Source organism: Orbicella franksi, chromosome 11 (assembly GCF_964199315.1).
Source record: "Orbicella franksi chromosome 11, jaOrbFran1.1, whole genome shotgun sequence".
In the NCBI taxonomy this organism is placed as follows: domain Eukaryota; kingdom Metazoa; phylum Cnidaria; class Anthozoa; order Scleractinia; family Merulinidae; genus Orbicella; species Orbicella franksi.
Genome location: NC_138155.1, coordinates 6,615,309 through 6,631,660, shown reverse-complemented (window position 1 = coordinate 6,631,660; position 16,352 = coordinate 6,615,309). Strand labels below are relative to the sequence as shown.

At 36.3% G+C, this 16,352-nt stretch overlaps 1 protein-coding gene across 1 annotated transcript; it reads right to left on the bottom strand.

The window, feature by feature from the left end:
- Window positions 1-12,754: 12,754 nt before the first annotated feature.
- Window positions 12,755-14,181, bottom strand: LOC145502401 (melatonin receptor type 1B-B-like). The gene has a single exon (XM_081481719.1). The coding sequence runs from the start codon at window positions 13,928-13,930 to the stop codon at window positions 12,755-12,757; it is 1,176 nt and encodes a 391-aa protein (XP_081337845.1). The 5' UTR covers window positions 13,931-14,181.
- Between the last annotated feature and the right edge of the window lie 2,171 nt (window positions 14,182-16,352).

Here is a 16,352-nt window from a genome sequence, read left to right as displayed (position 1 = left end):
CTAAGAATTGTCCAAGATTATGAATGCAAAGAGGAAAAGATCCGACTAGAAATGCTTGCTAATGATAGCTAATGATAACAGTCTGCTGATAGGAAAAAAAAGACAAGATGAGCAGCTGGCAACAACTCAAGGCAAATTTTATTCGTTCACGGAATTGTAGACAATAGTAAGAACCAAAACAGAGACAGTGGCTAAAGATAAGTTGCGTAAACTGCTCTAAACAAAAATAGCAACGAGCGGTTCCTAGCGGATAGTGCGAAGTAAGCAAGCTTCACTTAACGGTTACAATAAGGCTTATATCTATAACGCTGCGTAATACCAGAGCTCCTACGCGCCAAAGGCGAGTGAGCGGAGCCCTGTACCTTACACATTTGACGTTTAGCAAGTCATTGAGGGACCGGGCAAGGTCTTCAATTGCTGAGGCAACGTTCACTGGGGAAAGATGAAAGAAGTCGTTGGTGCCTAGTTGTAATATAACTATGTCGAGCTTGAACGATTCAACCACAGAAAGATCAAATTGGACGGTCTTGAGTACTGTTCTTCCCCCGACCCCGTGCCATTTTAACTCTATGCCGTCAAGATTATGCAAGTTAGCATCTAGATCGGTACTCCGCCCTACATATTCGCGTAAACGGCGAATAAAGGAATGACCAAGCATCGAAACACGTGTTACCGTCATATGACCGCTTGGAGCACAATATTTGTAAACTAAGATCTAAAGAGGGCACTGAAGAGTCGAAAATGAGAACAGGTACTTGCCTGAAAATTCTTGGAGGTAGTGTAGAAAAAAATTTCCTTGCGAAATAGCGACGTTACGAGGACCAAGGGAAGAAGGCCGCATAGCTCGGGAGAAATATCTTTTATCCTTGAGGGAACGCCCCCTCTCCCTCCTGGGGTGATACTTGACAGAAACCAGGCCTACGGACCATTGCGTGACCGTCATGGCTCGACAAAAATAACATTATGCGTGAACATAATGTTTGATTTTTCGCACCGTAGTACAACGCCAATTACTTAGATCGTTAGTCTTATAAATTTCTGTTTTACATCCAAAACATGCAGTAGAACTCACCGTTTACTGTTGCCAAGTCCTCGTCCTACAGATGTCCTTCGAAGTTGAAGTCTTAGACTAAGTGAAACAAAAGCATTGGCGCGGAATATCTTATAAGTGAAGCGCCAGGCTTTTTATCCGATCAAGCGAAACGGCTTGGACGCCGTACTTTTTCTTCCGTTAATTTGTACGCCACACAACATTTATTTATGTTTCAGCATGGGAAGGGCTCGCAACTTTTGCCAATAAATAAAAATTCTATAAAAGTACCTCCCCAACTAGGGAGGGTATAACGCGGAAGGAGTTTGTGAAATGGCATTTGACATGACTTGCGTAATGGCATAATTATGTGGAATGTGATATATGCAGAATGCTCTGGAAATTAATTCAGCTTGAAAGCGCGCCGTTGCTACAGTTCTGATTATCTTGGATTATTAATCGCGTCTGACAGCCTAAAGAGTGAATAATTACAAGTCAGTTACCGATCTCGACCACAACAAAATGTTGAAAAGCAATTCCCGCGCTGTGCAGAGTACTAGTTCTGTGCATAACTTTAAAATATTTCTCGTAATGGCAGCTGGTTTTCAACATTTTGCACGCTTGCGTTCTAAGATATAGACCTATAGAGAATTACTCAGTGTAGAAAGGGCGCGCTTTTTATAACGCTCGCGGCTAAGCTTTTCTCCGACATCTTGAACTCATATTTGATGCTCAGCTAAGATTGACAGCCTCTTACAAAATGTTGCCAAGGAAACGTTCCGGAATGTTTGTCCCGTAAATTGATAATGAAAACAGGTTTTCAATTTCAAAACGAAAGGGAACAATATTGAGAAGAAACAGAAATGAAAGGAGGGAAGAGAAGAGAAGAGAAGAGAAGAGAAGAGAAGAGAAAACAAGACAAGACAAGACAAGACAAGACAGGACATGACATGAAAAGATAATTATGATCTTATTGCTATCTGGTTTTTGTAATGTGTATGATAAAATTTAACCCTTTACGCCCTTAAATTTATATCGCCCTTTTTGTGGTCATGGGTGCTACAAAAGTTTGTGAATGTAACATAACTTTAATTAATGCAAGAGGTAGTTTTCTGGAGAATTGGATGTTGATTGTAGCCTCTAACGTAGGATATCTCATTGTTCCATCAGTAATTATGCCTTTTCTCAAGTTTGTATAATTATCATTAAATAATTCGGTAAGCTCGCTTAAAATATCTTGCTTTCGTTAAAAAAAGAACTCTAATTTTAGTTTAATTTTTTGTATTAATAATTTCTGTTTTTTGTAGATCACCCACTAAGGCATCGTGAAGATCGAATTATTTTGAGTGTTTGGGCGCTTGGAAGACACTGCTTCTATAAGTATTTCTTTAAAAATCAGAACCCATTTTTGGTTTGTTTTGTTTTTGTTTTGTTTTGTTTTGTTTTGTTTTATTTTGTTTTGTTTTGTTTTGTTTTGTTTTGTTTTGTTTTGTTTTGTTTTGTTTTGTTTTGTTTTGTTTTGTTTTGTTTTGTTTTGTTTTGTTTTGTTTTGTTTTGTTTTGTTTTGTTTTGTTTTGTTTTGTTTTGTTTTGTTTTGTTTTGTTTTGTTTTGTTTTGTTTTGTTTTGTTTTGTTTTGTTTTGTTTTGTTTTGTTTTGTTTTGTTTTGTTTTGTTTTGTTTTGTTTTGTTTTGTTTTGTTTTGTTTTGTTTTGTTTTGTTTTGTTTTGTTTTGTTTTGTTTTGTTTTGTTTTGTTTTGTTTTGTTTTGTTTTGTTTTGTTTTGTTTTGTTTTGTTTTGTTTTGTTTTGTTTTGTTTTGTTTTGTTTTGTTTTGTTTTGTTTTGTTTTGTTTTGTTTTGTTTTGTTTTGTTTTGTTTTGTTTTGTTTTGTTTTGTTTTGTTTTGTTTTGTTTTGTTTTGTTTTGTTTTTTGTTTTGTTTTTTCGGTTTCCAGACGTACGACTAGGTCTCCCACGGAACATCATGCTACTTTAACAGGAGGCAAATAATTTACTGTTGTTATCCTTCGCACATAATGGTATTTGTAGTTTGTCATGTTCTTGTCTTTGGTATTTTTATGCTGACCAACTGTGTAAATTTTAACACACCCGTGCAAAAGGATATAATGTAAAATCTGTATAGTATGAGACCTTTGGATTGAAACAACACTGGCCACTTGTTTTCCGTAACACAAAGCCGTTATTATTAGTATTTTTTTTTCTTACCTTGAGACTAAGAACTACAACTACTGATTTATTTTCAGATACACGAAAGTTTCCACATATAAATAGCAAAACGTTTGGATACCAGCAGCCATTTTGTTATTCCCAAACTCAGAATTACGTCGACTTATCTTCTTAAATATTGTACACCAAGACAGCACTCGACGAGTTCCTGGTTTGAAAACGCTGCAGTAGGTTACGGTTATCGAAGTAGGTTTGTCTATGGTAGCGAAGAAACGTATTGGATATCTAAGAGACGATGTCTTGAGATCAGATCGTATTTTTTTTTCATGTTGTTTAGAACTGTTTAGTAATATTCGAATAGAAATTTATAATAAATGCGTGTATACACACGACGTATAGAATTATAATGTAGACAGTACGCCAAAAGTAAATTGCGCGCACTGAAAAATATCGCTGTTGGCGGTGGAGAGGACGAGGGAGGGTGGTAATTAAGATGAAGAAAGGAAATTAAAGACGCTGGCAATTAAAGGAAAGGAAGAAAGGCAAAATTGAAGTTTTGCTTCCCTTTTTGTGGCTACTGTTGCTGGGCAACACCGGCCACTATGTTATTTTTGCTTTTTATCGTTAGTGTATTATTTCATTTCTTCTCGGTTCTTCATAAGCTGATAAGCTTATAAGTGAAATCGCTCTGAACAGGTAGTTATAGATACCGTGGAACCCCACTGCACCCACGAGCGTTACAGATTTCTATTTCGTCGCTTTTTTTTTTTTTTTTTTGCATCGCCTTTGGTAGCCGCGTTCGGTTCAGTTTCTACAATTATTAGTTCATTTTTGCATACTTTTTTGCATCCTTGCGGTCCATGATGTTTTCTTAAAACGACATTTTCTGTTTCGTGTTTAGGCAGCCAAGTCTTTATGGTTAATACATCATGCTGCTACATTGATTTATGATACATAATATGTTATTTGCCGGCCTTGGTAGGCTCGTATTGGAAAAACTGTACCCGAGGTCATGAGTCTTGCGTTTGTATGACTATGCATGGGGCTCCGCTTGACGCTTCGGGCAGCCGGAGCTGCGCTAAAACGATTTAAACTGCTTACATTCCTTATGAAAAGATCAGCTATAATAAAAGAAAAAAAAGGTCAAACTCTACAGTTGAAGAAACTATTGTGAATGAACATGTAAAAGGGGTGGAAGTTTTAAAGTATATAGTTTTACGTTATACTTCAAAAAGAAAGCTAACTTCTCGAATGTTCTTCTTTTTCTTTCTTTTTGTTTTTTGTTTTTTTGTTTTTTTGTTTTTTTTTTGTTTTGCGGTCTTTAACGGGCCAATTCATGAAATGTAACACTTCTTATGTGCTTTTTGAGCAGATCTACATCGATGAAAGAGAAAAAGGAAACTCTTGCAGTTGAAGAAAATTACTTGTCAGAATTCATGAACAGAGACGGAAGTTTTATTGACTCGTTCTCTATACGAAAGACCCACAACGATAAACTATTGTGTAACATAGCTATTTCGTATTTCCCCACTTAAAGTTAGTTGAGGCTTCGGCGTCTCACAATGCTGCTTTACTGTAAGGGAGCGCGCCATTTAATTTCATTCTAGTTTGCCATCTATAGTAACGTCATCATGTCAAAAAAAAAGTCTTCAGGGTAAAGGACGAGAGCAATTCAATCGAAAGTTTAATTGCACCTCCGCTGTGTGAAACTAATTACACTTCCCTTTATAGTTAAGGCTTTCGATAAAACTTGTAGATAGCGAAGTATTATGTTCTTTGTTTAACGTTATTCAGTATTAATCGAGGATAACGAATATGTTTTTGAGAACAGGACATCCTAATGCACATAAAGATGCATAGTGCCACCTTACTTTATCAAGAGGAACTAAATCATCCCGGAATGACATTTCAAATAGGAGATACAAACTTACTGCTCGTCTTGCTCACTCTGCTGTACTTTGATGAAATTCTCCGGCAACAGGAAAGATCTTCCTTTCATGAAAACGTTTCCGAAAAGAATGAGAGCCCGTATTTTCTGTGTGTGCTTTAAAGGGTCCTAGTTAGACGGGAAACTAACAGCTGTCAAAAGTTAAATTAGTTAATAACGTGCGGATAATACCTGGAAGACAAATTGTTTCCAGAACAGTGGTTTTCAAACAGCGCATGCTTAGAGATATTTTTCCAGTAGAGGGAGAGCTTTCGGTGTTCAGTAACTACTTAAAGAAACAAACTGTGCTGAAAAACTACTTGCATTTAATGAAAGGGGGATACTTATCTTTGGTTACCAAGGAAATCACATTTTCTGTTCAAAATTACCGATGACATGAAAGTTGAGATAAACAAACAGTATGTACAGGCAATATTATCCGTGTGTACATTCTGGGAGACTTTCTTTAATTTATTTGTTTTTGCGGACAGTTATGTCTAGTGAACCATACTTGGTTGTTCTTGTCATCTTTTGTTCGAAATAAACACTTAAGGTGTAGCTTTACACGTTTACAGCTTTGTTTGAAAAGTGAACAAAACTTCCGCTCCCAGTAGACTTTGCAAATAGCGTATGACTAGTATCATTTCTCAAACTGTGCTGAAAAACTACTGATTGTCACCTGTTAAACTTGATCTAAAAGGAAACATTTGCCTTTGGTTACCAAGGATATCACATTTTCTGTTCAAAATTACTGATGACATCAAAGATGAGATAAATAAACAGTACGTGTAAGCAACATTATCCTTGTGTACATTCTGGAAGACTTCCTTTTCTAATTTATTTGTTCTTGCGGACAGTTATGCTTAGTCCTCTATACTTGGCGGTTGTTGTCATCTTTTGTTCGAAATTAAACAGTTTGGGTGCAGTTTTAGTTTACCTCAACGAAACTTCCGCCCCAAGCAGAATTTCTAAATAGCGCATGACCAAGGACGTTTTCCTAGGGTAGGAAAGGGTTTTCGGTGGTAATATTTACTCATTAAATTTTTTTGATCAAAATAAAAAACTAAGAAAAGGCAGGTAAAAAATAGTTCTCAAATTATTTTTCATACTCCCAGAGTTGAGCTGATACAGTTGGAACATCAAAATTTCTGGTTTGTCGCCAATGTTGTAAGCAAAAACCGCCTTCAAAATATACGAGTTGAAACAGTAGTGAACAAAACCTTTCTTTTAAGTGGCGAGGACCGTGCAGGTATGTCTGCTGTTACCAAGGACATCAATGTATATCTTAACGATGCTTTAGATGAAACTCAAGTTAGTAATAAGATAAATGTGTCGTAAGATATGACATATTTTGGTAAATAAGAAAAACAATTAACAGCTGCCGACAAACCTATTTGAAAATATCTCGAAGTAATTATGGCATTACCAAATAAGGAAAATACTGCGAAACGTCCGTTTAGACACCTTGATTTTAAACAGAAGATGTCACGTATTTTGTAGTAGGGAATCCAGTGGAGAGTTTGTAATTCAAGTTGAATAATTCGTTTGCTGATATTTGTTTGTTGTCTTTGTAATATAATAATAATAATAATAATAATAATAATAATAATAAGGCACAGAAGAATGGTTTTTCAGTATAATTTAGCGGTAAAACGTTACCCACATTATCCTTGTGTACATTCTGGGAGACTTCCAATTGCTTGGATCGTTAGTCTTATAAATTTCTATTTTGCATCCAAAACATGCAGTAAAATTCACCGTTGAATGTTGATAATACAACTCTTCGTCTTAGATCTGTCCTTCAAAGCAAAGAGCGCATGACCAAGGACCTTTTTCTAGGGTAGGAAAGGGTTTCTGGGAGTAATATTTACTCATTAAATTTTTTTTGATCAAAATTAAAAACTAAGAAAAGGTAGGTAAAAAATAGTTTTCAGATTATTTTCCATACTCATAGAGTTAAGCTGATACAGTTCGAACATCAACATTTCTGATTTGTCGCCAATGTTGTAAGCAAAAACCGCCCTCAAAATATACGATTTAAAGCAGTAGAGAACAATACCTTTCTTTTAAGTGGGGAGGACCGTGCAGGTATGTCTGCTGTTGCCAAGGACATCGATGTATCTGTTAACGATGCTTTAGATGAAGCTCAAGTTAGAAATAAAATAAATATGTCGTAAGATAAGACATACTTTGGTAAATAAGAAAAACAATTGACAGCTGCCGACAAACCTATTTGAAAATATCTCGAAGTAATTATGGCATTACCAAATAAGGAATATACTGCGAAACGTCCATTTAAACACCTTGATTTTAAACAGAAGACGTCAAGTATTTTGTAGTAGGGAATCCAGTGGGGAGTTTCTACTTCAACTTGGATAATTCGTTTGCTGATATTTGTTTGTTGTCTTTAAAAAGGTAAAGACTGCATGCGAGGCAAGTGGCCTATCAGGCCGGAGCTTATCCCGGTTTCTGTAGCATGAAGCGACTAGGAGTATTTCTACTCCCCCCTGGATGGGATGCTACTCCATCGCAGGGTTACCCCCAGCATTAAGTTCGCCGGTACCTATTTATACCTATTTGTACATTCTGGGAGACTTCCAATTTCTTGGATCGTTATTTTAATAAACTTCTATTTTGCATCCAAAACATGCAGTAAAATTCACCGTTGAATGTTGATAATATAACTCTTCGTCTTAGATCTGTTCCTCGAACCTGAAGTCTTTAGACTAACTAAAACAGAAGCATTGACACGGAATATCTTATAGGTAGGGCGCCATGGGCGCCTTCTTTTTTCTTACGTTAAAATGCACGCCACGTTACATTTATTTCTTGTTTAGCATGGGAAGGGCTCACAAGTTTTGCCAATAAATAAAAATTTTATACAAGTATCGTTACAACTAGTGAGGGTATAGGGCGAAAGGAGTTTGTGAAATGGCATTTGGCATGACTTGCGTAATGGCATAGTTATGTGGAATGTGATATATACAGAATGCTCTGGAAATTAATTCAACTCGAAAGCGCGCCCTTCCTATACTTCTGATTATCTTGGATTAGTAATCGCGTCTTACAGCCTAGAGAGTGAATAATCACAAGTCAGTTACCGATCTCGACCACAACAAAATGTTGAAAAGCAATTCCCGTGCTGTGCAGAGTACAAGTATTGTGCATAACTTTGAAATATTTTTGGTAATGGCAGCTGGTTTTTAACATTTTGTACACTTGCGTTCTAAGATATAGACCTATAGAGAATTATTCAGTGCAGAAAGGGCGCGCTTTTTGTAACGCTCGCGGCTAAGTTTTTCTCCGACATGTTGTAGTCATATTTGATGTTCAGCTAGGAAAGGCAGCCTTTCACAAAACGTTGCCAAGCAAACGTTCCGAAATGTTTGTCTCCTAAATTGATAATAAAAACTGGTTTTCAATTTCCAAACGAAAGGGAACAATATTGAGAAGAAACAGAAATGAAAGGAGGGAAGAGAAGAGAAGAGAAGAGAAGAGAACACAAAACAAGACAAGACAAGACAAGACAAGACAAGACAAGACAGGACAAGTCAAGACAGGACAAGTCAAGACAAGACAAGAGACAAGACGAGAAAACAAGACAAGACAAGACAGGACATGACATGAAAAGATAATTATGATCTTATTGCTATCTGGTTTTTGTAAGGTCTATGATAAAATTTAACCCTTTACGCCCTTAAATTTATATCGCCCTTTTCGTGGTCATAGGTGCTACAAAAGTTTGTGACTGTAACATAACTTTAATTAATGGAAGAGGTAGTTTTCTGGAGAATTGAATGTTGATTGTAGCCTCTAACTTAGGATATCCCATTATTCCATCAGTAATTATGCCTTTTGTCTAATTTGTATAATTATCATTAAATAATTCGGTAAGCTCACTTTAAGTATCTTGCTTTCGTTGAAAAAAGACTCTAATTTTTATTTAACTTTTTGTATTATCAATTTCTGTTTTTTGTAATCACCGACTAAGGCATCGTGAAGATCGAATTACTTTGAGTATTTGCGCACGTGGAAGACACCGCTTCTATAAATCAGAGTACAATTTGTTTTGTTTTGTTTTTTGTTTTTGTTTTTGTTTTGTTTTTGTTTTTGTTTTTGTTTTTGTTTTTGTTTTTGTTTTTGTTTTTGTTTTTGTTTTTGTTTTTGTTTTTGTTTTTGTTTTTGTTTTTGTTTTTGTTTTTGTTTTTGTTTTTGTTTTTGTTTTTGTTTTTGTTTTTGTTTTTGTTTTTGTTTTTGTTTTTGTTTTTGTTTTTGTTTTTGTTTTTGTTTTTGTTTTTGTTTTTGTTTTTGTTTTTGTTTTTGTTTTTGTTTTTGTTTTTGTTTTTGTTTTTGTTTTTGTTTTTGTTTTTGTTTTTGTTTTTGTTTTTGTTTTTGTTTTTGTTTTTGTTTTTGTTTTTGTTTTTGTTTTTGTTTTTGTTTTTGTTTTTGTTTTTGTTTTTGTTTTTGTTTTTGTTTTTGTTTTTGTTTTTGTTTTTGTTTTTGTTTTTGTTTTTGTTTTTGTTTTTGTTTTTGTTTTTGTTTTTGTTTTTGTTTTTGTTTTTGTTTTTGTTTTTGTTTTTGTTTTTGTTTTTGTTTTTGTTTTTGTTTTTGTTTTTGTTTTTGTTTTTGTTTTTGTTTTTGTTTTTGTTTTTGTTTTTGTTTTTGTTTTTGTTTTTGTTTTTGTTTTTGTTTTTGTTTTTGTTTTTGTTTTTGTTTTTGTTTTTGTTTTTGTTTTTGTTTTTGTTTTTGTTTTTGTTTTTGTTTTTGTTTTTGTTTTTGTTTTTGTTTTTGTTTTTGTTTTTGTTTTTGTTTTTGTTTTTGTTTTTGTTTTTGTTTTTGTTTTTGTTTTTGTTTTTGTTTTTGTTTTTGTTTTTGTTTTTGTTTTTGTTTTTGTTTTTGTTTTTGTTTTTGTTTTTGTTTTTGTTTTTGTTTTTGTTTTTGTTTTTGTTTTTGTTTTTGTTTTTGTTTTTGTTTTTGTTTTTGTTTTTGTTTTTGTTTTATTTTGTTTTGTTTTGTTTTGTTTTTTTCGGTTTCCAGACTTACAACTTTGTCTCCCAGAGAACATCATGCTACTTTAACAGGAGGCAAATAATTTACTGTTGTTATCGTTCGCACATGATGGTATTTGTAGTTTGTTATTTTCTTGTCTTTGGTATTTTTGGTATCTTTGGTTACCAAGGAAATCAAATTTTCTGTTTAAAATTACCGATGACATGGAAGTTGAGATAAACAGACGGTATGTACAGGCAACATTATCCGTGTGTACATTCTAGGAGACTTCCTTTAAGTTATTTGTTTTTGTGGACAGTTATGCCAGTGAACCATACTTGGCAGTACTTGTCATCTTTTGTTCGAAATAAACACTTAAGGTGTAGCTTTACACGTTTACAGCTTTGTTTGAAAAGTGAACAAAACTTCCGCCCCCAGTAGACTTTGCAAATAGCGCATGACTAGTATCATTTCTCAAACTGTGCTGAAAAACTACTGATTATCGGCTGTTAAACTTGATCAAAAGGAAACATTTGCCTTTGGTTACCAAGGATATCACATTTTCTGTTCAAAATTACTGATGACATGAAAGATGAGATAAATAAACAGTACGTGTAAGCAACATTATCCTTGTGTACATTCTGGAAGACTTCCTTTTATAATTTATTTGTTCTTGCGGACAGTTATGCTTAGTCCACTATAGTTGGCGGTTCTTGTCATCTTTTGTTCGAAATTGAACACTTTGGGTGTAGTTTTAGTTTACCTCAACGAAACTTCCGTCCGAAGTAGAATTTGTAAATAGCGCATGACCAAGGACGTTTTTCTAGGGTAGGAAAGGGTTTTCGGTGGTAATATTTACTCATTAAATTTTTTTGATCAAAATGAAAAACTAGGGGAAGGGAGGTAAAAAAATAGTTCTCAGATTATTTCTCATACTCCTAGAGTTAAGCTGATACAATTCGAACATCAAAATTTCTGGTTTGTCGCCAATGTTGTAAGCAAAAACCGCCTTCAAAATATACGATTTAAAACAGTGAGGAACAAAACCTTTCTTTTAAGTGGGAAGGACCGTGCAGGTATGTCTGCTGTTACCAAGGACATCAATGTATCTGTTAACGATGCTTTGGATGAAGCTTAAATTAGAAATAAGATAAATATGTCGTAAGATATGACATATTTTGGTAAATAAGAAAAACAATTGACAGCTGCCGACAAACCTATTTGAAAATATCTCGAAGTAATTATGGCATTACCAAATAAGGAAAATACTACGAAACGTCCGTTTAGACACCTTGATTTTAAACAGAAGACGTCACGTATTTTGTAGTAGGGAATCAGGTGGGGAGGTTGTACTTCAACTTGAATAATTCGTTTGCTGATATTTGTTTGTTGCCTTTGTAATGTAATAATTTTAAGGCATAGAAGAATGGTTTTTCAATATAATTTAGCAATAAAACGTTAGCCACATTATCCTTGTGTACATTCTGGGAGACTTCCAATTTCTTGGATCGTTAGTCTTATCAATTTCTATTTTGCATCCAAAACATGCAGTAAAATTCACGGTTGAATCTCGAAGTCTTTAGACTAACTGAAACAAAAGCATTGACATGGGATCTCCTGTAAGAAGGGCGCCATGCTTTTTATCCGATCAAGCGAAACGGCTTGAGCGCCCTCTTTTTTCTTCCGTTAAAATGCACGCCACGCTACATTTATTCATTGTTTAGCATGAGGAGGGCTCGCAAGTTTGCCAATGGGTAAAAATTCTATAAACGTACCGCCCCAACTAGTGAGGGGATAAGGCGGAAGGAGTTTGTGAAATGGCATTTGGCATGACTTGCGTAATGGCAAAATTATGTGGAATGTGATATATTGATATTTGTCAGGCGTGTTCACCTATTTGCCTTGTTACTAGGCCTTGTTAATTCGCCGCGTTAATTAAATTGACCCATTTCATAAGGTGGCGTGCTGGGCCGATAAACTGTACAAGACAAAACTACATGCATGGCTGCTCTAGCATACCAGTTTTGTAATGAAGTAAAATTCAAATACAAGACAGAAAATATGAATTCAAATTCGCCTGAATTTGTTTCCGCAAAACTGACAAAACCTGAGCAATTCGTGAAGCTAAACTCCTTGGAAAATGTTATGCCACGCGGTATACTATACCGGAAAAGGCTCTCTTATCGTGGCAACTTTTAATTTTGTTTAATTATTGATTAGTTCGTTATTTATTTCTTAATCTTAAGAAAGGTACATTTTTTCAAGTTAGTGAGAGTCATAACCAGTGCTGAAGTCAACAATCCTGAAACAACATTAGGAACACTGATTGCTTGTTTAGTCTACTGCTTAACCTACTTCCACGGCGGCCATGTTGGTGTCCTTTGGAGGGACACCAACATGGCGGATCAATATTAAGTCTTGTACTTTTCTGAACATCGTTTTCCCTAAAACTTTCTTCTGACCACTACTGATTGAGCCTAAAATTGCTCTCAAATGTTTCTCTATATCTGCCGTTCACCTATTTTGATTCTTGATTTTATTCATGCGTGCAAACATCGATGAAGACCAAGAACAGCAGGATCAATACTAGCATAACTTTTGAAATAAACCAGTTGATCATTCGCCTCTATAAACAAGTATTTTCTGATATGGGCGATGCAAGTCCAAGATCTACCGACCTTATGCGACAAATTTCACCCATTTCGACAGAAAGACTGACCAAAGAAGTATCATCATGCAAATTCGGTCGGCGCACGCGCCGAAACAATTCCATGTTTGGAGTCTCAGCTGTATCCTCATTCTTTGCTCTTCTGTCATCAGTTACCTCGATTTCATGCCAGTGTTTACTGAGGACAATCTTACGGAATTCTCTTCGAAATGCGGGATTCATCCCAGCATATATGAAAGGGTTGATTGTATTCGACAAATAGAAGAGAAACATGCAAAAGAGCTCAACGTTTCGAGGCATCATCGCGACAAGACGAAAGCGACGGAGAATAACGATGAACCAGAACCGTGACGGAACCCAGCAGATCATGAAGGCGAAGACGACTGCGAATAGAGACTTGCTGAGTTTGATTTCATGATTGGTGAAACCCTTGCTTTTTCGCCATTTACGGCTTCTTTCCCGAGCGCTTTCTCGTCTTTGAATCGTCGTAGCTGCAGACGCATTGTGCTGTCGGATCATCTTCGCGAGTTTTGTGTAGCTGAATGTAGTTGATATCAACGCTGTTAAAAAGAAAAACGTTAGGACGATGCCGTAGTGAATAGATTTGCCGGTTTCGCTGAGGTGTGCGATAGAGCACTGGGCGTAGCCTGGGACAAATTCGTACGCTTGAAGACCGAGCAATCGAGGAACCACTGTGTAACATGCAACGAAACTCCACACAGAGGCAAGCAAAGCGCGCGACTTTCTCGCTGAAAACAGGCTCTTGTACTGCTGATTCGACTTGCATATCCTCACATAACGATTTACAGCTGTTAAGCCCATGGTCACAGGAGAAACGTAGATAACAAACAGGCTGAAGAAGGCATGAAGTTGGCAGAGCGTTCCGCCGACAATCCAGCTGCCTGCTATCAATACGCTCGCACTTATGGGCATCACAAACACAGCAGAGAGCAAATCGCTCACGGCCAAAGCGATAATGTACAAGTTTGTCGTCGTTCGGAGACGAGTATTCTTGCAAACCGAAATACAAACCAAGGTGTTTCCAATTAGAGACAAAAAGTTCAAGGTTATCAGGAAGCTGACTTCTACAACGATCAGACTGAGACTTCGTGAGCTCAAATCGTCCGGCATCATAGAGACAAAGGCGCCAACCTTGGCATCAAATTGATCTAACTGCTCTCGGCTTTTGATGCAAAGCCTCAGCAAAGGTTTTTCATTTTGGTTTTAGCTAGCTTTCAGCTATCGGCGTCACATTTTAATCCCAGTATTTCGCTTTCACCTGTGGAGATGTCAATTGCCCATCCAATTTCCAAATTTACATATTCGTCAGCATATTGTTGACGATATTTCTTGCAGTCTGTACTTTCGAAACTTGGGCTGTGTTTCGCGACAATATTTTTTTCTTTTTTTTTTTTGAGAATTTGAGTGATTACTCGAGTCTACACCCGCTAAATCCTTTTGATTCCTGTTTCATCTACCAGCGAATGTTCTAGATTCGCTAAGTTTCCCAAATAGACGGATTTGGAATCCATCTTCCAGGCTTGATTTTCATTTCCGCGCACCTTTCAGCTTTCAGCGTGGTAGAGATGTAGAATTTCGCGTGCAAAACGGTAGACTCTCCATCTTCAATCTTCCAGCAAAACGTGGTCTCCGCCTCAGCCCGGAAAAAGGAAGCTCTTACATAAGAAAGAGCTAGTATATCATGTTCCTTATTTATCAATTGTTTGAGAAACTATTTGATGCGAACAAACGCCTTTGATTGTATTCCAGTTTAATCACATTTGTCCTCATGAGCAGTAATCGGACGCTTGCCTAGTGTGAACACTCCCAGTTGTCTGTACAGATAAATTTCGCTCCCTTCAGAAAGTGGACTGTTCATCAAAACTAACGAGTTTTCTTCCCACTCTCGGCTTAGTTGTAAAACTGTGCTATGAATTTCGACAACTTCACTTTGTGTAAAGACAGGGAGCGTTTCAATTCCAGACACGACAAAAACTTTTCGTTTTCTTATGCAAAACAGAATTTTATGAAATTCTCCTTTGAATACAGGATTCATTCTTGCGTATATGAACGGGTTGATCGTGTTTGAGACGGTAAAGAAGAAACATGCAGAAGAGCTCAACATTTCTTCGAAATATTCAACTGTAGTGAATACCGTCCAGATGACAGTACAAATATACAGCGACCGGCAAGCGCCGGGTTGCGGATTTTACAAAATTTACAAAATTTGCGATTTTTCGCTAACTTCAGGATTTTTCGTTAAGTCATTGGGAAATTTGCGATTTTTTACACATCTGTGTAATGCTAACCACACCGCAGCCGGCTTGCGGATTTTACAAAATTTGCGATTTTTCGCTATTAACATAACACGAAAAGACCGCCAAAGATGACAAGCATCTTTCTGTTCTCTCTGGGACGATAAAGCGGGATGAAAATAATGCTATTACTGCATACATGTAACACAAAAAAAGATAACTAGCTGCATGTTTCTCTCGTTCTTAAAGCGTTTGTTGTTGACCGAGTATAGTAAAGCGGGTTATGGGGAAGTGAGCAGAATGATATGAAATTAACACAACACCGGTACAACAAAACAAATATAACATGAGATAAGCGTTTCTTGTTGACTGAGTATCTGGTCTACGTTCTAAATGGGTGCTTCGTATTCAAAACGATCTGAAACGCACACAGCGATGTTTAAGCTTACGTGTCTTTGGGAAGATAAAACGGGAGGAAAATATTCCATTCCACAAACACGTGGCTCATTAACCTTGTTCTAAAACTATTCTAATCTTCCCTCCAAGCGAGTTTCGGGAAAGGACACGACAGCAGAGTGATGTGAGATTAACGTAACACCACAAGAGATGACAAACTGCAATGTTTCGTTCTAAAAGCGTTTGTTCTATGCGGATTAACATGAGTATCAAAGCATTCAACAAGAAAGATTTTTACTGCTAAAACGCTCTCACCGATCGATGTTTTAGCGTACGCCTGTCTTTGGGAAACTTTGGGAATTTCGATAGAGCGAGAGGAAAAGAATCGAGGTCACTAAAAAGTTGAAGTTGAATTGTGTTCTATTGGCGAACCAATTGCAAAACAATTGAATGATTGTGTTCAATTGGGTTTTTGCTTGGTTCGAATTATTATACCAGGCAAATAACAAGTACGTTTATTCATTTTAAAGGACTTTTTGCGACTCCTAACATAAGGGAATGGCTGGCTCATACGAAAAGGTCAGCGGTGCACCTCTTTCGGAAGCCATGTTGCTTAGTCAATCAAGAGTGATCAAGAGCCAAGTTTTCTCCGGCCCTTTTGTGTGTGATGACTTTTAATCTACCATTAAAACTACCATTAAAAGCTTTTTGTAGTTATCCCCAAAGGGATAAATAAATATTAAGAGAAATAAGAAAGGAAGAATACAACATAACATTAGAAATGAAAACGTGGTTGATGTAAGCCGATGACATTGACGTATTTTGCAATCCATTGTGGTGTCACAAGAAGTGCTAAGTGGGGAGCTGGGATATCTGGTCATGCGATGGATTTGACCGAGATCCTG

What these genes read in the sequence shown, in the direction of transcription:
- LOC145502401 (XM_081481719.1), bottom strand. Translation starts at nt 13,930, where the DNA reads ATGATGCCGGACGATTTGAGCTCACGAAGTCTCAGTCTGATCGTTGTA.